The sequence below is a fragment of the Struthio camelus genome, chromosome 10 (assembly GCF_040807025.1).
Source record: "Struthio camelus isolate bStrCam1 chromosome 10, bStrCam1.hap1, whole genome shotgun sequence".
In the NCBI taxonomy this organism is placed as follows: Eukaryota; Metazoa; Chordata; class Aves; order Struthioniformes; family Struthionidae; genus Struthio; species Struthio camelus.
Window position 1 is genome coordinate 22,219,956 of NC_090951.1, and position 22,532 is coordinate 22,242,487.

Sequence of the window (22,532 nt, forward strand, 5' to 3'; positions counted from 1 at the left end):
TGGGTTGCATGGGAGTGCGCGGGGGTGACAGAGGAGGGGGGACCTTGCCAGGAGCTCACATTGTGCAGAATGCATGGGAACTGATCCTGCTCCGCTGCTGGGAGGGAGACTGAGCTGGCTCTTCATGCTGCTGCGTTTAAAAATAGACTGCGGTTGTATTAATCTGAACCTGACACTCACGGCTAGTGGGGCTCAGTGGGGATTTCTGGCTAATTGCTGCATAAGGACATTTGAGTTTATTCTGTCTAAGGAAATTCATGGAAGTAAAAATAACTATTGGTATATGGTTACTGCCTGACATGACTGCTATTGAGGGCTGTGGCTAGGCTGTGCGTTTGGGATATCTTAAATTGTGATGCTACTGGAGCAATGCTTTTGTTTTTTCCTGAACTGCTTTTTCATTCCTTCCCTCCCCTTTCCAGCAAACGCTTCTAAATATTCATTGCATGGGATTTGTCTCAATCGACATGACTGCCACCAGTTTGAAAGGCATGTGACAACAGAGGTGGGGGGAAATGGGGTTAATCTCCCCTTCTGCCCTGAAACAACAGGGCTGAGCAGGAGGCGTTCAACACGAGCACTGATTCTAGTTTCTGCGCGTGTCTTTCCCACTCTACTTGCCCTTCAGGGAGAAGGTGGAAGAACTGTTCCCCTTCCCTAACAGCTTCTTGCTGGATAGTCAGGGTAGTCCAGAGTCAGTGCAGCTGCACTCTGGACCCTGATTCCCTGTCAGCAGGGGACGTGTGCTGCATGGGTTCTGTGCAAGTGAGATTTCATGGCCTCAAGGCCTCTGGGCTTAACAGATAACTTCACAGTGCTTGCTTTGCTGCTAGTTTTCAGAACGGATACCCAGCTGGTTTCGCGGATCTCTGGGTTTCTCCGTGTCCATCAGCTGAATTCAAGCGTTCTGCAGCCAGCCTCTGCCCTGGGAGACGCTGGAGGTGCAGGGTCTGCATTTTTCGCTATCCCAGCTGGAAATTTTGCCTGACTCGCTCAGCAAGAGCTGTGTTGGCGTGTGCGGATAGGAGGGTGGGAAGCAGGCAGCTATGAGCCTGACTTTTAACCAGGGCAGAGCTGGTGACTGACTAGGCTTTTTAGCCTCTCATCAGCATATGCTCTAGACTGGGAATGAGCCTGTCCACCCTTCCTGGCAGCAGATGCAGCCAAAGGCCCAGACTGCAGGAGGGTGGGGAAGGGAGAGTTGTGCTTTCTGGCCCGGGCATCGGGGATTGAGGCTGGGCTGTCCAAACCGTGAGTCAGGCAGTTGCCTTTGGGCCTTTATTCTGTGCCGACAGAGAGTTGCAGGGCTCAGGGGAGGCTTCCTGCCTTGTCCTCTGAGGGAGCAAAACTGTTAGCTTGGCAAACCAGGGCAACCTCATTAAGAGCTGCTGAAAGCCTGAAAAGTGTGTTGCTGGAGGCAGGTCAGTGTAATTGAGGGGGCTAAAGTAGCTGGGATTTTTTAACAATTAATTATTGAATGATTTTCTGGAGATTCTCATTCATATGTTTGTAATTCTACAATACTGTAGATGATGTATTGCTTTTTTTTTTTTAGTTCAATATTTTATGCCCTCTGGGCCTCACACAAAAAGCAGCTAGAAAATGAGAGCAAATTTCTGCCTTCAGCATTGTCAGAGCTTTCTCTTTCATTCCCGAGCCCCCAAGCCAGATTCCTTATTCTGGTTTTGGTTGCAGATGTTGCCAACCCTGTGCGCTGTGGGCTGCGAGACGTGGGTGGCAGAACAGCTGTCACAGAAGAGCTGCCTCACTGACCAGCAAATGAGGAAATCAAGAGCCCAATTAAGAGATGAGAATTGCCCCCAGTGACCTAAGCAGAGTATTCAGTAGCTGTTAGTGAGCCTGTTTGAATGAATAAGTGTTCCTGTTCATTTGGAAAAAAAATCCCTTCCTCCCCCAGCTCTAATTAGCTGCTCTTTTCCTTTTTCTTCCATGTGTGTAGAGAGTTTGTAATTGGAATGAAATCTTAACAAGATGCAAGTTATTCGCCCCATCAGCTACAAGCTGCACAAAAATCAGGTGTTGTGGCCTGGTAGACTAACTCTTGTACTGATTGTCCGCGGTTTCCTTGCTGGATCTTTGTTTTTGCTATGTTGAATATACTGTTCTTCCTTAACCTCTGGTTTGTCCCTTCCCCTTCTTTCTTCCATCAGAGTGACTAAGGAAGTGGATGCAACCTCAAAAGAAGCTAAATCTTTTCTGAAGCAGCAAGAGAAAATACAGTCAGGAGCTCCAGCTTCCCTCCCAACAGTCTCTGGGTGAGTATGGTTTTTTTTTCTGCCCAGGTGTAGGTGGTTTGCAAGAAAGAAGGTGCTCCAATTGATGATTTAAGCTCTACTCTTCAGCATTTAAGCTAATGGATATTTGCTGTCTGCAGGATTTCAGTGGGAGCAAAATGAGGCCTGGAATGTGTGGTGTTTTGCAGGGAGGGATGTGGGGGTGGGGGAAGCAACCCATGAGTCCCAGTGACTCAATTCATAAGATCAGGCTTGAATTTCTCATTTCTCATAAGTCATTTGTCCTAGTAAGCAAACCCTGTTTTGAACATCTTGAGCAGCCTGATCAGACTGCAGGTAATGAAGGAACATGCCTGGGATTGCCTGCAATTCCTTTGGAAGGTACTTCCCTGGACCATAAAAAGCAGCGAGTGGCTGGGGTGTGACTCCTGGCAAACTTCAGGAGAGCATTTGCATGAGATGCTTTTGCCTCTTCAGTGTCCTGAAATGTCATGTCAGGGTGGATTTGTCACTTTGTGTAAGCTCTAGCACCTAATTCAGAGATTATCACAATGATTGTCAAAGGTGCGAAGAGGTCAGGTCCTCTGCACATCTGACATGCCTATCCAGGCAGTTCTTGATGCAGTTCTTGGAAGTTCACCTCCTCTCAGGAATAGATGAGATGCTTCTGTGTTCCAGCAATGAGTTTTATTTAAGTCAGTCATTTGCATTTATATTTGAAAGTCATAAGCTGGGTATAACTTGGTCATGCAGAAACAAGACTCATCAAATAAATACATCGTCTTTCCCATCTGCCAAAGAGCAGTTCTTCAGTGTGAGTTAAGCTGCCGTTCCCTGAGAAGGCTGTTATTCAGTTGCTGCAGCTGGATTGTCATTCATGTTTCCAGTTAAGTGTTGCCTAGCCTGCTGTTAGAGCAGGGTAGCGTAAGCTGAGTGTGCAATGTGATGTGTGACTCTTCTTAACAGCTGCTGTTTCCTGAGATAAACGAAAGCATAGATGAGCATAGTCTTGTTGCTGTTGTTGATGCCACGCAACAGTTTCGTCCCTGCAGAGCTAATTGGAGTTATAACTTGAATTTTGGTCTGGCTCACGGCATTTTGCACTGGAAAAAAAAAAGCTCCTCTTGAGTGGACTGGCCTTCTCGACTAAAGACGTGGTTTAGATGCAGCTGAAGCTAGGACAGCTCCTTGTCATGCAGACTGCCAATGCTCCAGCTTCTTCAAATCTGTGCCTCAATTCCTCCAGCAACAGCCCCTTGCTCTGAGAGCCTAAGCAGGTTCCCCGTAACTCACTAGGAAAGCCTCACGGGCTGCTCACTTTTCTGCGCTGCTGAGAAATCCCTATTTCCTCCTGCCTCTTACTGCTCCAGAGGAGGAGGTGTGTTGCCAGTGGGCCTGCAGCAGCTTAGTCACTGCTAAGATGAATCGCTGCTTGTGCTGCAGTTCAGCTTGCTCAGGACAAATAATTGGAGCCCAGTAATTCTGCCGTGATGGCAGGCCAGAAAGAAAAGCTGAATAGTGTTCCCCTGTTATTGTGCTTGTGTTTTCAAGGGAGGAACCCACATCAGATATGAAAACATGGAATAAAAATAAATACAGGAAATAATCAGTTCAAGAACTCCTTTAAAACTTCTCCAGTGTGATTGTGGTGGGAGCAGCTCAATTACGCGTTCATTCAGCCTGCTGATGTGTGAGGCTTCCCTGGCAGTTGCTTGCCCAGAATATGATGAAGTGGCCTGGCTGTGGGAGAAGAAAGATAAAGATCCCCATGGCTTGTGCATCTTGCCTTTGTTCAGAGTAGCAGACCTGATGCAGCGCAGGCCCGGGTGCCTTCCCTTTCACTCGCCTGCCGCAGAATATCCGGGTTCTGTTGTGCCGTGACACTATGGCGGAGGTGTAGCGTTAGTATTTTGCTCAGCGTGTGGAACAGACCAGCACTTCTGAGGGTTTAGCAGGAAACTAACTGTGGCAGCCTGACCAGTGTGTCCTCTGGTCTGTAAGTGCTCCAGGGAATTTTCCAGTTTAGAGTAGTATCCAAGGCTGGTCTCCGAGACCCTCGGCAAACATGCTTATTTTTGGGCTTAGAAAAGTGCTTCCATTGGGGAAGTTTGCCAGTGTGTTTTCAGATGAGAAAATTACTAAAGGCTTGCCTAATTCTGTAAAGCCAAAGGCAAGTCCCTTATGTTAAGAAAATTACAAAGACATGGTTCTAGATATAAAGCTAAGCCACTGTCCAAGCCTTGACTGGACTCGTCTGGAGCGAAGATCCACCAGCCTTGCTGATGTGCTAGAGCAGCATCTGGGGAAAGATGATGTCTGGTGTAGGCTGGCGTTCCTGTGCCTAGTGCCCTTTGGTTACTTAAAATACAAGTTTTGGGAGACAGAGTGCTCTTTTCCTTTGTGCATTACAAGAAATGCCCAGTCTGGATCGGTATTGTTAGAAGGCACCGAAAAATACATGATTTGGGATGCTAGATGGGTCTGCAGTTCAGATGGGTTCAGATGGGTTCAGATGGGTCTGAACCCGCTGTTCAGTGAGCTGTTGTCAGCCCCCAGCAGTTGTCAACTGTGAAAAGCTTTGCCCTGTAAAGTGCGGTCTAGCTGAGTACAGGGAATTCAAGTAGCTAAGAGTACCTTCTCCATCTGACTTTATTTTCTTCACCTTGCAAGCAGCTTGCTTTATTTCTGGATGCAGCCAGCATACCCTGTATTTATTTAATTTCCTTTCCCTAAACAGATAGAAGTAATCCAGGAACGCAGTGGTCACGAAACCAAATATCCGGTTCCTCATTTTCATGTTATAAACCATGTAGCTAACTGGCCTAGGAGAAGGGATGTTTGGGGCTGAAAGTGCATTTCCTGAATGTGTTTAACGTCCATACCGGATGTACTATAAAAAGCTAGATTTGTGCTTCTAAGGGACATGGGGGGTGGTTGGAGGAGAATAAGCTAAACACTTGGGTGTAATTAAAGCCAGAAGTACAGCACAACCCACCCTGCTCTCTCAGCAGCCTTTGCTAGAAAGGTCAGAAGTCTTTGGTTCCCAGGGATGTGATGGTTTCCCAGCCTTTTCATTACTCCCATCGTGTCCCCCCATGACACCCAGGTTTTGGAGCTGTAATTGTAGGCAGCTGGACAGTGTTCTGTCATCATTTGGTATTGAGTTGCTGGGGGGTTGGGTTGGTACTTTGTTCCAGCTGTGTTTCGGTGGTGCTGTGTGGCTGTATCGGTCTGTCGCCAATGCTCTCAGAGGTATTAGCTAAATGTGGTGAGGGGATCCATTGATTGCTTCTAATTTCCACCAATATTTTGCAGCAGAAAGGCTCTCAGCATTCAAAAAACAACAAAAAACCATTTCCCCACTAGGCTTTTTTGCCTGTCTGGACAGGTGTTTGCTTTAGGACCTGTTTCCTATGCCTGCCACCATACCTGGGCCTTTTGGAGCAAGGAAGAGTAGCCCCTGGCTGTAAGCACGTGACCCAGTGGAGGAGTTGGTCAACTCTGTGGGTGTCTCGGATGCTCTCATTGCTGCTTCTCACTTCCTCCATGGGCCAGGCAGGAGCACCTTGGAAACCTCCTGTGCAGAGGAGGAGGAGAAGGACCCAGCTCACTTGTAATCCTATTTTGAAAGGCCATTTCACGTTCAGAGGATACTAAAAGAAAGCAAATGAAGGCCTTTAAACAAGTAACTGCAAAATAAATGTGTACCTGTGCTCACAGGCACAGAGGAGGCTGAGCTAGAGGCTGGGAAAGATCTCCAAAGGTCTGTGCCCTTCTGCATCAGCGGGTGTGATCTGACCATCCATCCTTGCTGCTTGTTCAAGCAAGTGGCATTGCATAAGGAACAGTTGTTCTGTAGCCATCTTGAAAATGTATAAGATGAAAGAAAAGGTAGTTGACAGATTTTATTGGAGATTCTCCCCTAGGCAGCTCTGTTTGTACACGACCTGAATAAGAGCCAGGAAGAAAAAGGGAGGTTTTCCACTAGCTTTGTTCTTGTGTTTGCTTATTACTAAAACCATTTGTAATTAAACATGGACTTGTTCACTCAGCCCAGCTGTTGCTTTTTTTTTGTTTGATCCTGCCTGAAATTACAGTGGTGGATGTGTGACCTCCTAGGCCTTTTCATGCCTTGCAGGCTGGTATAAACATAGGGTAAGATACTTGCCTTTGAAGCAAGCAGGCACCGCTCCCACTGAGTTCTGGAGGTGTGGTGCTTACTGACCCCTGGGCTGAGTTTGGTCCACAAGGATTTGGACCTCGGTGTAAGATCTGGCAGGAAGAAGCTCTTCAATAAAGCTCTGACCCAGAGACAAATACTTGCTATGAACAAAGAATGTGAGATAAATTCTAGTCTGTTCGTCATGAACGCTTTCCTCCCCCAGTCTACAACACACCTTTCACGTCACTTAATGGTCAGTCTACGTGAACCGAAGTCAGGCCTTTGCTTTTAGAAGCAGTTTGCTCTGTTGCGTGCTAATGTTGGAGTAGATGAATTCCAGCAGGAGGACATCTGTGCGTGGCTTCTCTCCCACCTTAAACGTGGCAAGAGGAAGAACAACGGCCATCTTCACATGAGGATATGAATGGGCCACTTCCTCCCTCTGTCCTCTGAGATCTTGAACTAGTTATTTGCAGCATCCTGACTTGTTAGTGTAATCTTTAAGCTAACCTTCCCTTCAAGCCTGGTTATTCCTAGGAGCTGCTTGGCTTCCCTCCAGAGCTTTTCTTTTAGAGGATGCTCTGACTTGCTGCGTGACCCTGCTGGAGTTAATTGGATCCCTTTGCTATTATGACTAAAACTAGTTTCTTTGGATCTTAATGCAGCATTTTTAGTACGTGAGCCTAGAGCGGGTGGAACATGCAGTTCTTCTCAGGTCTTGGGCCTGCCAGCCTCCCTGGCATGAGGGAGGGTTGGTGCCCCTCTCAGAAGGGGACACCGGTGAGACAGGCACAGGCTGTGCTATTACTGTAAACCTCAGAACGTCTTGAGGAAATGCTGCAACGCTTGCATGTCTTCAAAGAGCAGTTACATTATACAGCAGCCCCTCTGGCCTTTTTTCTTTTGAAAAACAGGAATGTTCCAATGTCCAATTAATGTTCCAATGTCAGTTCTGAATCAACTGCAAGCACAATTATTTAGTTAATGCCTATGCATTTTGCTTGCATGGGGTGAACAAAGATGCAAATAAAGCAAATAATCAAGAACTCTTGCATAGCTATAGGTGGGGTTTTTTTAACAGTCTCTTAAGCGGTTGAATAACTCTGTTCTTGCTAGTAATTCAAGACTTGGCAGCTTTCTCCTGCACTTCCCTTACTGTGCTCCAGAGAGTGCTATCCTCCCAGGCCGGGATGAGAAACCCCAGCCCCCCCCCCCCCCCCCCCCCCCCATAGCCAAGTGTCTGGATGCGAGTAGTACATGACATATTTGCCCGTGCATAACAAGATGAGCCAGCCAGGGGCATTATTCATGTGCCCTAGAGCTAGTTTTACTGATTTCCTATTCATACACTTTGATTGTGAAAGATAAAATGTTTTAAATGTGGTGGTGGCTGCTCCAAGTGAGTAATTTCTCTTCAGGTCTTAGATTCTTTGTTTTTATTTTTGTTTTAATTATTCTTTGTTAGTGTCTGTCTACTGGCTTATGCATATCCACTCTTTGAATCAATGTGGTAATGAGGCTGGGTGCTTTTTCAGAGTATCTTACTTTTATTTGCTTGGTGGACTGAGATCAATTGCCCCATGGGGTTTGGAGTAGAAAGGTGCTTATGCGTGTGGGGAAAGGGGGAGTTTGTCGTTTGGAGAAAATGATGGCTGGTTCAGTATTGAAGAGAGAGGTTTTCATCAGCCACAATAAATAAGGCACTGATTGCTGCACACTTGTATGTAAAGCATGCCAAACAGCCCTCTCCTCTGAACATCTGCCTCCCCTCTTGAAGTCAGCATGAGTGGAGGCTTCTTAGCATTGCACAAGATCAAGCCCCTTGCTGAGCCAGCAGACGGGTAGCTATCTGCTGCAGTGGAGGTTGGAGGTTCCCCGGCTGGCTCGGGTACCAGAGCAGCGAGGACACCAGCTGAGAAGCAGAGTAAATCGGGCTCTGAGTCATGGCCACATTGCCATCAGTGCCTGCACTGGGAGCTGACTGCTACCTGCACGTGTCCAGGGCTGCTGTCACCTCTGAGGGTTAACTGTGCATGGGAGAATTACTGCTGTTTTGGTCTTTGCCCCCTTCTCCGTACAGCTCTTACTCTTGAGCTTATGTTAAGCCTTTCCTAATAAGAAAGGGAGCTGTGAGTGTACGAAGTTTTGTACCCGCTCTCCCAGACTCGAAGCAAAATGTGCACTAAACATCCCCCTTTTGTAAAAGAGGCTCTCAGGACTGATTCTTTCCGGTTCTTGGGCAAAATGAATCAGTGCCTTCTAACCCAGCCTCTCTTTTAAAACAGAGATGAATGAGACTTTCGCCTCCCTTCTGGACTGTCTTGCGGCCCTGCTAGCAAGCATATGGTTAACTTTGCTTGGGGCAATGGCATCTTATTGGAAAGAAGTGCTTGGCTTAGCAGGGCCTGGATGGCTCTGTGCCTTGCTTCAGTCCTCTGTCTTGATGTGGCTAAGCAGAACCTCCAGGCTGGACTAACTGGGATCAGCTGTTTCTTTTTCTAGTCTTGTCTGGGGTTCAGCAGAAAGGAATCTCAGCTATTTGAGGACTTATAAGACAAATGCTTTAGAGAGTATAAAATGCAAACAACCCCCACTAGACTGGGGCCTTTGATAATTCCCCAATGAAAGCTGTGGGGCAGTTTTCCCCTAGGGTAGTACAGGTTTTATGAGGCTTATTTTCATTTGCTTTCATCTCTTAGATCATGAGCATTTCTCTTTTTCCCTCCATTAAAATGACTGAGGAAATTAACTGCTAGTGGGGAATGAAGCCAGCTGTATTTTTATTCCAGACCCCTTGCAGGGTTGCAAAGGGAAACCCCTGTATCTTCCCATGGTAGGCTTGGTCTAATGGGAATGAGAGGTGAGGAGAAGCCTTGTTTAATGGTTAAAGCCTGGGATTGGAGGTGGATGCTAAGAGCTCCTCTTTCCAGCTGTGCCATGGCTTGGGGGTGTGTCTGCGGAAAAGATTGTTTCCACTCCTGTCTATTTTGCTTTTATAGTGCCTCCTTGCATATTAGCTGAGCTGCACCATATCCCTTGAGTGTCTCCACCATACCAGATGCCTGTGTTATATCGACTTGCTTTCCCACACTCGTGTTCCCCGTTCCTTGATGTGAAGGAAAAAAAAGAACTAAGTTTAGCTGAGTCGTTCTTCGTAAAATATGAACCGGCTAAACAAGGCTGAAGTGACAGTCGCAGCAGAACGATACTCCCTGCTTTCAGGCAGTGCTCTTGCCCCAAGGCTTTTGCATACTGGTGGCCTCATTCATGGAAAATTATATACTGGGGGCCTCGTTCGTGGAAAATCAGCACACCCAATACTTTCCAGCGCATCTGTTAGCCAAGACTTTGATCTGCCTACTAGGTTGTTAGTCTTGTGCAGGACTAGGTTTAGAGAGTAGACGTGCCTAGGCTGGCTTGTTTGATATCCAGATATGGAGTCAACCAGTTAGGATTAAATGGGAAAGTTAATGACAAAAATGCTGGCTTTCTCCCTTCCTGCCTTAAAGGAGATCTTGATGTGAATGTGAGCTTTTGAAGGGAGCGTGGTCTCTATTCAGGGCTATAACCTCTTTGTTTGGCAGCAATCTCTGCAACTGTTCTTTTGTTTGTTTCCAGAAAAAGCCCTAGAGTGACTGTGCAAGTTGTGCATCTGCCCCAGCCGCGGGGATTTCCTCTGCTGGTTTTCGGCCATGAGGATGGTTAGCATGGCTGGATTTCACTTTGGCTCTTGTTAGCCAGGACACAGCTCACGTGAAGCCCCTCCAGTTCTTTCCCTCCCCTTACTTGCTCCTGTCCAAAACCTGGAGCCTCTAGTGACCCCATGCACAGGCTGAGCTGAAAGGGCACCTTAAATAAGCTCCAGACTGTCTCAAGCTCTCCAGAGTGCTTTAATCTGGTTTGCCAAGCCATAGAGTACTTTATTTCCCTCTCCAGCTCAGCAAGAAGTTTCAAAGCCTTTCTAATGTGTTGGGTTACAGCCCAGTCTGCTTTGTTCCTGAGAGCAGCGCTGCCTTTGGAGCCGCTGACGGTCCGCTCTTTAGAGCAAGCGCAGTCCTTGGGGCGCTTAACGGTATCGACAGCCCCTCTGCTGAGGGCGATAATTGGTGTTGCGTTGGCAGCCGCCGTGCAGGCTTGCCTCCCCTGGTGTGTTAGCGCTCGTGTGCGTGTGTAATGCCGCTGTACCCGCCAGCGGGCGGGAAGTGGAGGGAACTGATTTATTTGATGCTCCTGTTGGAGACCACTCTGTTTTCTGAAAATACGAGGGAGAGAAGCATTTTGTGCACCACCACCTTCTCGCTGTTCTCATGGCATCCGCTATTGATTTGCAAAGGTAGAATAAATGAGTCTTTGATCTGACCTGGCGTGGTAGCTTTGATAGCCTTTCGCGAACTGTGCTGAGGCTTCAGCACTGTTCCTGTAATCCTCCAGGCAGCCAGTGGGCAATACAGACGTCTGCACCAGGGAGTGCAAGCGCAGAGGAAGCCTGCACCTTTTCTATACTTGGAAAGTACTTGTTGAACGAAAGCAAATGGCTGTTCTTTAGGTGCTTGCCTGAGATGCCTTGTGGCTGGGTATGATTGCACGTCATCTGCCCGTGTACGCTGTTAGCAGGTTGGCTGCGATGTTTGTTGGACTGCAAGGAAGGGGTTAAAGCGAACCCGTGAAGGCTGGCTGATTTCAGCTCATGGCTTTCATAACGCAAAGCCGGTGGGAATTCAGCCGAAGGCTTAGTCTCCCCCTACCCCCCTTCCCTGCTGCTAGAGGCGAGCTAACCTTCCCGACTCTTGTGGAACTGCATCTCTGCCAGTATGGCTCGCGCAGGGAAACACTGCAAAAAAGCAGAGGCGTAAGCGAATGAAAGATGAGACTGTTAAACTTTTCTTGGGAGAGTATTGAAAGGGTTGTTTTCTGGCACAAACTTGCCGTTTCCTTGCATGATGGCTGGTATGCAGCGTGCCTGTCTCTTCATCTATGATCTGCAGATTTCTCATTGCAGGCAATCTGATGGAGCAGCTGGTGTATACGGTGTCTCCAACTCTCTGGAGACTGGTTTGCGGGGAAGTTCTTGGCTTTGTCGTAGACTCTCAGAGATGCACAGCAAGTTACTTAGGCCAGAGCCCCTGAAGATGTTTAGGCTTTTAATCCTGCTCTTCCTTTAAACCTGCGGAAGGTTCAAGCACTTACTCCTGTGTGTATCTTGCCCTTGGCCTCAACACGTTCGTGAAGTAAAATGATGAGGACGGCGGCAGCGTGCTATTGCTTTGCCTTGCCTACAGAAACGTGTAAATCCCCAGAGGTGGAGGCTCACGGTCGTGGTTTGTACAGCACCTGGCACGCTGATCTCTGCTGCAGCCGTGAGGAGTCACTGCAATATAGACCCTTCTGTCGGAGCCTCCGTGTTGCTGTGTTTTGCATCGCAGCAGTGCTAGGAAGACAACGCGGTCTAGGGCCTCTTGTTGTGTAGCGTTCACTTTAAGGACAGCACCCTCATGGTATTTTTTTTCCTAATGTGTAAAATCTCTTCTCCCTCCCTGCTGTTTGCAATAACCCTTTGGAAAGCTGGAATGGCTCTCTGTTTCCTTTCCCGCTCACACGCGTGCACTTGAGAGCTTCGCCAGCACTGTTTGGCTGTTTGCGTTGTGGGGGATTTTTTTTTTTTTTTTCCTATTTTCCCAAGTCAAAGAAGAGTGTGTAGCATTTGTTTTGGAAACAAAACCACTTCTAGAGAATTACAGGGCCTCTGCAAACAGATTAGTACAAAACAGGTCATGTGTTTTGGGCTGTCCCTGAAGACTGTACGAGACAGCGCTCTCCTTCCTTGCTTTATGGTTTCATGGCTGTTGCATTTAACAAGGACTCTTGAGAAACCTTTGAAGGAGAAGTTGTACATGGTCAGCTCTACTAGTCCTACAGCACAGTCAAGATGTGTGGCAGCTTTCCACTGGTCAGTGCTGTGATTGCAGAGCAGGGGTTTGAATCTTGTACAGAGGTTGGAGTATCTGCACTCCGACAGATAAGCAGGGTTTTTTTCCTACTGACTGTGCTTCAAAACCTTCAGGTGTAAAGGTGTGTTGGTAAATATTAGTAAGAGGCCCTTGGTGATAGCTGCTGAAGGATGCTACAGAAGTGACCCTGTTTAACCTTCCTGTGTTGCAAACAAATGTCTCCTGGAACAAAAGAGGAAAAAGAAGTGGGGGGGAACTGCTTTCGGTCTCCTTCCTTTAGCAAGGGCCAAGCTGGATGGGAAGTAGATAGCACTACTGTTAAGAAGAGCACTTTCCTGTGTGCGTGGTGCTGCGTCTGTTCTTGCAGTTGTGTCCCAGGCTGCTGGGGGTCCTTTGGTTAGTTTTGACAACCTTCCGCTCCATGAACTGTAGTGGTGGTGATGTGCTGGGAAGGTGGGTTTTCATGCTGCATTGTCTTTAGCTGCTGAAGTCATCTTTAATGTGTGTGGAGCTTCGTGTCATGTCTGGGGTGGCTTGGGAGGAGGTGCAGCTCTTTTAGGACAACCATAGTCTGGAGAAGAGATCTTGGAAACCGTACAGTGCTATTAATTTATTTGGCTGGTGTCTAGAGTAGTGATTCGACAGTTCTCCTAGAGCAATGGTGTGTTCCCAGCCAGAAATGTTGTGGAGCGTTGGCACGGTAGGCATCTGTAAACAAACGAGTGAGTATCATCTTTGGCCATGACCCTTCTAACTGCGCTCTCCCTTTGGGAGGCAGTGAGATCGTGTTGACAGGACTGGGAATATAAAGTCCTGTGGGCTCTGCCCCAGGTTGTGAAAAACCTTGAGTGCAGTGTCCTGGGGCTTAAAACCCAGGCAGGAATTGGCACACTTGCTTCACGCACTCATCTTTGTGCCAGTGTTTCTGCTTTGTTTGATGCATGGAAAGCGGTGGAAGGGAGTGGTTTGATACAGAAGACTCTGCACTTGCCCTGCCTGATATCTAACTTACAAATCAGGAGAGCCTGGAACAGTCCTTGAAACTCCCGAGCAATGCTCAGGCTAGGATTCCTAAAACAAGCCCCGCAGTTGTCTCTCATCCCACTTGCTGTGCTTTTCCTCCCCCTTCCACACCTCCTGCGTAGCAGCTAGTCTCATGTTGCGTTGTAACATTGATTGCCAGTTGACATATCCTTGGTCTGTGCCGGGTGTGATTTTACTACAGGGCAGAACCATTAACTGGCGTCCTGGCAAGGCAAGCGGCGTTCGCTTTCCAGCAGTCTGTTTCTCAGGCTGACATGGAGGGCTTCAAGGGTGTCTATGCATTTATTAGTGGATTGGCTTCAGAGTTTACACGTGGGTGCAGTACACGAGGGGGGAAAAAGCCTTCGTAATATGCAGGTTGGTTGCCAGTACCTGATCTGTAGGAGAGACAGCTGGAGAAAAAAAGATTTGAGCCCTCGTGCCCTTAGAAACCCCAAGAACTCAGTAGCTGGGAGAGGTTCAGTGGGCTAAATCTTAAATGCTGCTTATGCTGGGATGGAGACCTGTATCGGCTCATATGCCTTCTAGCCAGCAAATGTGCAGGGCCTTAAGTCATACTAAAAATTTATTTGAAGTCAGATCCCTGCCTGGTCTGAGAGGAGTGCTTTGAATGCAGTCCAATTCTGTCCACACTGGCTCCCTAAACCATCTCAAACTTCTTAGCCTGAAGCGGCTTTAAACAGTATATACAGCTGCATGAGGAACACAGAGCCTTTACAAGCCCACCCTGGCCTCTCATTGCTGCCTCCTTCTTTTTTTTTTTTTTTTTTTTTTTTAGATGTAGTGAAAATGAAGAAAAAATGCAAATCTCAATACCCTTTCTTTGCTGGAAACTGGGCTCTGGAGGGAGGGCCCCTAGCCTCATCCTCCGGGCAATTTGAGCAGAAATAATGAGTTCTTGATGTGGGCTAAAGGTACTGATATGGTTACTAGAATAGGTGGAAATGCTCGGACCTGTTCTGTTTGTGTACTTGCTGAGATGCAGTTTGCCTAGTCCTCATCACTGAGGCACAGTGACTGTCTTTATCCTTACTATACTTCCGTGGAAAAGGGTGCACCAGCACTGTTGTCCCGTAGTATAAACGGGAAATCAGGGCACCAGGAGACTGATTTACCTGAGGTTACCTAGGAAGTCTGTCAGATCAGGTTTCCCGGATATGAGGCCGATCCCCGACTTCTGAACCACCTCTCTTGTAGGCTTGCCTTCAATGTAGCTTTCATGTCTGCTAGGTTAAACGCCGCTGCTGCTTTTATGTGAAGAGCTTGGTCATATGGGGAAACAGTTTAAAAAAAAAAATAATCTGGCTCAATTGGGCATGCCCAGTGTGGCAGGCTTGCAAAATAGCTCCTTTGTCAAGTGCTTTCAACAGAAATCTGTGCCTCACGATTAGCTCTGAAGGCCAGAAACGTTTGTGTGCACTCATCTGGTCTAAACTCCTGCACAGCACACTCTTCCCAGTCACCGCTGTGCCAAACCAGTGACCTTGCTTTGTCTTTTTGGTGGAGATTCTCCAGCTAATCTTAAGTCAAAGACCTCAAGGAACAAAAAACCCTTCCCTTTCTTTGAGGATGACTAACCATTGCAACAAGCTCTTGCTCTTAATTATAGATGCTTCTTTATTTTTTTGTTTCAATTTGTCTTCAGTTTGCCATTAGCTCTTTGTATGAAACTGGATTTTTTTCTATTGGAAGGGGACAAGCAAGAACCAGAACAAATTGTTTGAAACAGTTGCAAATACACCAGAGTGTCCCAAAGCATAGCAAATTGCTTAAGCTCTGCTCCCGTGGGTTTTATTTAGATGTCACTAGAACGTGGTACTATTTATCTCTGTTTAATTTGGAATACCCTGTTGCTGCCCCTTGTGCTCTTCAGCTCTCTGTAGGTCAGTATGTTGTACTGAGGATGCGCAGTGGCTGGCTGATGACACTTACCAACTTGACCAAGGGCAAGCTCCAGAGCAGTGTAGCTGTGAGCAATTTATTTATTTCTTCCTCATACATGAAGATAAACATCAGGGTGGGTGTCAGCCGTCTGGCCTTTGTATGTGTGAATCTGGGTTTTTTATACACACCTTGAGCCTCGATTGCGCGAATGCTTTCTTGCAGCGTTTGTGATAATTCCAGAAATATAGATTGTATTGAAAGGAAGGGGTCCCGTTGATTTAGATACTGATACCAGTATAACAGGGTTGTGCCTTTGACAATCTGGGGGCCTTGAAGCGTTGGCTTAGTGATTGGGCTAATGCCATGGGGAGTGCAGTGTTGTGCAAAGTAAAGAAATGGCTTTGCAAAGTGATAATATGCTTCAGATGCAGAAATAATGGGTAGGATCCTCTTGGGCCCACAGGCTGTGCAGAGTAGTATCCACTGCGTGTGCTATGTGTAGTAGACAGGTCAAAGAGAGAGAGTGGTTTTGCGTTCTCCAGAGCAAATGGGAAGGTGGTGGGGCTGAAATTGAGGGAAAAATACAGATTAAGGCTTAGGAAGAGGCCCCTGGCTGAGAGCTTTTTTTATTTACTTTGATTTGTGATGTAACTAAAAAGCAAGCAGCTGTCCAGAAATCCAGGCGCCTACAGATTGATTGCTGTAGAGGAAAAGGTGAAGACCCTATTCCTTGCAAACGTCCAAGGCATGGTGAGTTGGATGGATGTGGTAGGTCATCATAATCTCTGGTGTCTCTGTTTTGAGAGGACTGCATAGTTCTGCTGTGTCGTTCTTCATCAGCTAATCGAGTTGAACAGTCCTCTGGAAAGCATGATGAGGACCAAGAAGCTTTTTTTTAAATAACTCTTTGAGTGTTACTTTCTCATCTCTAATCCTTTTAGGATTTTGGACCATAGTCAAAGTTAATGTGCAGTCATAACCCTTTGTGTTTCTTGAATGTGCAGTTGCCCCTTTTTTCACAAGGGACACACCAAGTGGTTTGTGGATAAACGTAGCGGGTTGTCAGACCCTTGAACAGGCTCCGCGCACAGGGAGCGGACCTGCCAGTTCGTGGAGGGCTTATTAGCAGAGGCACAGCTTTGTGCGGGCTAAGCTGTGCGGCTTCCAAATCCACGCTGGCTTTGTGCCTTGCTGTGCCTGGTCTAATAAGCTCTCTGAGCGGGATTTGCTGGGTAGTGCCTGTCGAGGCACGCAGGCTGTGCAGGAGCGAGCAGAGCGTTGGCTGGGTATTGCAGCCCCCCTTTCCCCCATTCCTGTGAAAATGCGAGCGCTGACTGGAGTGTGTTTTCCTGTGTCTCAGTGCTGACTTTTATGTTAACTGATTGTAATAAGCGCAGTCTAAAAGATGTAACTAGCAATTGGTGATTATTTCATTTTTTGCAGGCTGTTCTAGTTTACGCTATAGCGCTTACTAAGAGATAGGTTCAGGTATGGGGGTAGTTGTGGATAGTTGTTAAGGAGGGTGGCAGAGGACTCCAGAGTACAGCTGGGATTTGCCTGCTCAAGGTAAAGCTGTGCAGGAGAGGAGCCACTTTTTGTCCCATGGCAGAAGAGTCTCGGCACATCCAGCGCACCAAGTAGCAGCGTGGGGGCCTGCTGTTGTGAGCAGGCAGCGTGCACGCCAGCTGCATACGCTGCCCTGTTGAGTTTGAGCACCTTAGCATGTTTAGTCAGAAAGAAAAAAACAAGCTTAAAAAGCCTTTTGATGACTATCTTCAGGTAAGAAAGCAAACCACATTGAGAAGCTGGGGGGACGATGCAACCCAGCCTTTTAATTCAACTGCGGATTTGCTTAATGTCGAGGAAGGCAGGGAGTAAATGAGGGAAAGGTGGTGTTTTGTTTTGTTTCTTCTCTGCCCAATTCTTTATTTAAATATAAAGGCTTTTTCTGGCTACTTGCAAAAAATACTGTTAGCGGAGTAGTCCCATGCATGACACTTCTCTCAGGCTGTGGTTCCACTGCAGCGTACGCCAGGAGATCTCGGTGCTGGCTGTGCTGTTCCTGCTATTCCCCCTGCGCCGACGCGGGACTTGCTGCCTCTTTCGCTGAGGTTTTCCAGCACGCTTTGCTGAAGCTACCCTGACAAAGATGCGCACGTCGACCGCCAGCGTAGCGTGCTAAACCAGCTCCGTATAAAAGCTTTGAGTGCTGGAGCCGATGTCGGGGAAGAAGTAAACGTAGTTTAAATTGTCAAGGAACTTTAGTCTTAGTTGAAAATTTTAGTCTTTTTCAAACGGGCATAAGATACGCTGAGGAAGGATCACCTAACACTTGCACTGTTTGTTGGGGGTGTGGGGGGGTTCTTTTTTCTTTTTTTTCTTTTTTCCCTTCTCCTTCGTGCATGGCCAGTGCTTGGCCGATGCTGGAGACAGGGTCATGGGTTAGATGGGACCTTTGGACAAAGGGTGACTTGCAGAGCAGCTTTCAGAATAGGAGATACCATGTGCATGTGTATTGTGGAAACTATTAGGATAACATCATCGTTAGTTGCTCAGAGAATTGCATGAACAAATAGTTTGTGTCCCGGTAGAGTCTCTCTGCTAGTGCTGGTGGTCTTTATGTTTGTAGCTCACTCAGACCTATTACATCGTAATATCATTTTCTTCAGCTTTCTGACTGAACAGGGGCTTGAATTTTGTACGTTTCTTTCCAGATTTCTTCAAAGCTCTTGTGTTCACCCTCTTCCCCCCCCACGTCAGCTTTCCCTGGTAGATTATAGCCTGCTGGAAAACATAGAGCACATTGTGAAGCCCAAAGCAAAAGCTGACTCAGCAATCCTTTGCATTTAGGCTGCTGCTGCTGTTCGTGGAACAGGAGGTTAGGCTTAAAATACTTCTGCCAAAAAATATTGCTGCTGTAACAGAACTGGTGCCCATTTTATTAGCTGTTACTCTGTCCTTTAACTTTAAAAACAAACAAACAAAAAACACTACTCACTCTACTAGTTCCTTAACATAAATCCTCTGGGAATGAGGGTTTTTTCCTTCTTTTTATATGCTGGAATAATTCTGATCCCCCCCCCCCCCCCCAAATGAAGTATCAGGGATCTCCTTTCCAGATCTCTGGAGAAAGGCTCTGTCTCAGGCACAGCTAGTTTCAATACTAACAGAGCAGCCCCTGCCCTTGAAGGATTTAAAAATTCATGTAAACGGAAGTCCTGGGAGCTGTTGTATCAAAATGAACGGGGCTTGCTTATAACATGAATTTCAGCAAGCAGATAAGCCTTTGCAGGTTCAGGCCCACCCGTGGTCCTTTCAGAACAGACCTTTCTCTCTCCTGTGGGTCATCTGCCAGATTCCATGGAGAGCTGCAAAGAGGCATCCACTTTCTGCTGGTGACCATTTCAGCTCCTAATCTGGGAGCCGTGTAACCTAGCTTATAGCAGGAGCGTCTGCACAGCTCTCCCAAGCTGCATAGGGTCGTAGGAGTTGCTGCTGGAGTCGGTGCTTCATCTGCTGAGGGGAGGTGGAATGGAAATGGTGCTAGTTGGGTCCTTTTACAACAGGCAATGAGCGATACAGGAATAAAACCCCTTCCCCCTTACCGTTCCGATCGTCCTTACTACCCAGAGCAGATGTGCTTTGGAGGAGATGGATATCAAGACCTGAGGTGTGCGCCCAAATATGATCTCACGGATGTACATGAAGCTATGGATGCAAACAGGACAGCAGTGCGAGACTTGCTATTCCAGTAAAGTGCTTCCAATATGAAAAGGGAAATGAACTGTCAAGTTCCTATATTCTCCATAAAGCAACCTGTGATAATTTGGAGTGATGTTTTGAGAGAAAGCAGTTTTTGAGGAGGGAAAAGGCCAGAGAGCGGTGCTTCACACGACGATGGTGGGAACTGTGGGTGTCCGTCATTCCCGGAAATATACTTAAGTGCCCTTTTTCCACGGGGGAATTGAGAAGTTATGCAGACTCGGCCTAGTTTCATTAATGGATTTAAAACAGGTTTTGGCAGAGAGCAGCCAAGCACATCAGGAATGGAACTGAAAATATTCTTCCCGAGTCCAAGAGCCTGGAAACTGCCTCACACACCATCTAGAGCAAGTGACAAATGCTGTTTTTTGTTGTAATCTGAAATCTTTCTCTTCTCTCCCTCCCCCACATCCATCTTGTGCATGAGTGCTTAGGCTATTTATTGGCAAATTTAAAGCCACAGGCCCAGGACTATTGTGGAATCACCCTAGGACTCCTGCACTGGAGGAAGAATGTGTTGCGTTAAAAGGTACTTGCAGAATTCGGGTTTCTTGATTGCTGTGGCAACAGTTTGAGGTACTTATTCATACTTCTCACTTTTAACCCTTATTTCTTCTTCAGTCTGATCTGCATTTTTGACAGGTGATTATTATCACTAAAAAAGCTGACAGTTCTGAAAGGACTTTTGCAGCACTCAAGACTAATGTTATTTTTAATGAGCACGGGTTGTCTTTGAATGTTTGGATAGAAAGGTCGTAGAAGGCTTACACAGTAAGAAATCTATCTGTCCCTCCTGGTGAGAACAGGAATGCTGTATGCTGCTCTATCAAGGCTTACCTTCCATGGTCCGAGAGCTTCTCTGAGATCATGGTGAAAGAGGATGCCTTTGCCGTCAGTGACGAGCACTTCCGGTTACAAAATCTAGAGCAAAATGAGACCAATATCACATGTTCTGGAAAATTCCTTTTGTAGGTGTTTATGGCACTTTCCCTGACTCTGCCTTCAGTGCGGTTTTCTAACTCTGCATGTCTGGTGGGAATACCTCCCTCAACTTGTCCTTCTCCTAGTGTTCCCAGCCAGGCTTCCCTGGTGCCAGGGCACATGCCTGGAGTTGCACATCACTGACCCCAGCTTCTGCTCTTGTTTTTCACAGCAGGTACCTGGTACAAAATTAATCTCATTGGTGAGTTATGTAAGTGACTTCTCCAAAGGAGAAGCTCGTCAGCATCAGACCCAAACCCAGACTGCCAGTGTGTGAATACCTTCTTCCTATGCTGAAAGACTGTAGGAGCACTCAAAATGAATGCTCAGAATATCTTAGTTATGCCCTGTTAAACATTGGGATAACTCTACTGCACGGGCTGTTATAGCACTTGGAGATCTGTTGATGGAAGGTGGCTGACGGATGTTGGGAGTTCTTGGTGGAGAACCTCAAGTACGAGGTCAAACAATTAGCAAGTATTAGGATGAAATTAATTTCAGAGGTTTGCTAACCAGAGGGCCCTATTTTAACTCCATAATTTTTGATAGACAAGTTTGACTTTTTAAAAAAAAAAAATTCTTCATGGTTGTTGTTGAATTTTGAAAGAGGCCTGCCTCGTGCAACAGAGGCCGTTACTTTCATACAGTGCTAGAGCCGGTTTCTCATTGTATGTTTTTTGAGTGTACGAAAGCTCTGAAACTTGTTTTTCTAATGTGCTGTGACTCTATCACTTGCTTCCCCCAGCCTTGGACTCCATCTGCACACTTCAAAATAGTAGGAGGAAGAGGGCAGAGAAAGAACAAAGGCTCATAATACAAATGGAAGGAAACTAGGGAAACGCAGGAGGAAATGGACAGTGAGAAATACAAAAAGATCCGGCTGCGGTGAATGCATGGGGCATGAGTGCATAGGGATGCTTTCTGCTTGGTGTTCAGAAGGGCAGAGCTCAAGACCTGGATTGTTGAGCTGAACTTTCCTTTGAGTCAGTGAGCTATTCAGGCACCTAACAATGTCCATTATGTACAGTCAGCTTGTTTGTTTATGCCCAGCGCTGGATTTTCTTACCTTTTTTCGTGTACAATGAAACAATATCCTCTGTGCAAAGTAGCCAGGCCCAGCTATTTTGCTATGTGAATGCTTGACTGCCTGCTTCCAGCAAGCACCTCGTTTCCCTCAAAGTTCATATGCCTAAATCGTTCCTATGCTGACAAGATGCCCAAGGAGAGCATCCTCTAACAAAAACGCCGTTTCTTCTTGTTTGACTGACAGCATCTCATCTCTTTTTATCCATCCTTCGAAGAAATAGGAAGAGGTGGGTCCCTGCCTCTCCAGGGTACTAGTGATTAAATCAGTACCATGAGGCAGCCTGAAGAGGTAAGTCTGGAACAGCATTGAGATTTGGTGGCAGAGCAGTGGTACCAACCCATCCTTGAGGTTTGCGCTTCACCATGGAGAAAAGACCCAGAGAACCGAGGGAGAGCATGCCCGCTGTGGAGACGCGAGTGGCACTGCAGCCTGTGCCCTCGCTGCAGGATCGGTGGGGCTGTTGGTCCACGTGAAGGCACTTTAGATTTGTTCTACAGCTGTAGAGAAACCAGCTGGCCCGGGTTTGAAGTACAAGGGAGCTCCCCTGAGAGGTTTTGTATGCACACAGCAGGGCTGGGGGCAACAGCTGCATCAGTACCAGAGTTTGCTTTACAACAGAGATGGGCTCTGTGACCTTGGGCAGCCCAAGGTTTTAGCCCTGTTACTAGGAAACAGCTCCCACCTCCGCTACAAAATATAACCCAAGTTGGCATTAGATTCTGTGGCTGCACCCTACCTCTAATTAACATGGGAGCCGCAGTGCAGCTTTCAGATCAGAAAGAATCATGTAAGATATGTTTTGACCTCAGCCTCTACTGTTTTACACAAGAGCATCGTTTTCAGTTGAGAGAGGCGCTCTTTAATCCAGCCCATGGAGAAGCAGCTGTAGGCAGTGACTGAAAGACCTTGAGCTAGAAATAAGGTGTATGTTTTGTGGTGAGAGTAACTTGAGCATTGGAGCAAGTCTGTGCAGGCGACTGTGCTTTCTCCTTGTGGTATTAAAACGGAGAAAGCATTTTGCAACTTCCTTATTCAGTCCTAGGCCCTTATTTAACCACTGCTCATTCCGTAAGAACCACTTAGCAACTTTCATTTTTTTTCTAAAGAAACTTCTTAAAATCTATGCATTCAAGGAAGCATCTGTCATCATTCTGAGCAGAAACCAGTTCAAACAGTCCTTGGAGAATGTGGAAGATCTCCAGTTTTTTACTGCAGCTGTGCAGTTACTTCTCAAAGAATAGACCTGGATATGGAACATAAAGAAGGTGTTTTTAGCCATGCTGCTTTATACATAGAAAATCAAGCAGTGCCTCTTTGAAGCCTTGAATTGTGTGTACAGCACAACACAAAAGGAGTCACAGCTCTGATTGTGATAGACACCCTTCTAACATCAATGTTGGACCAAGATT

At 46.8% G+C, this 22,532-nt stretch overlaps 1 protein-coding gene across 1 annotated transcript in view; it reads left to right on the plus strand.

Annotated features, from left to right (window-relative positions):
* CFDP1 (craniofacial development protein 1) overlaps nt 1-22,532 on the plus strand; it is a 73,985-nt gene that overhangs the window by 20,555 nt on the left and 30,898 nt on the right. Inside the window, exon 5 of the mRNA XM_068955296.1 lies at nt 2,172-2,276. Within this exon, the coding sequence (XP_068811397.1) occupies nt 2,172-2,276 (105 nt within the window). The remainder of the gene's footprint in view (nt 1-2,171; nt 2,277-22,532) is intronic.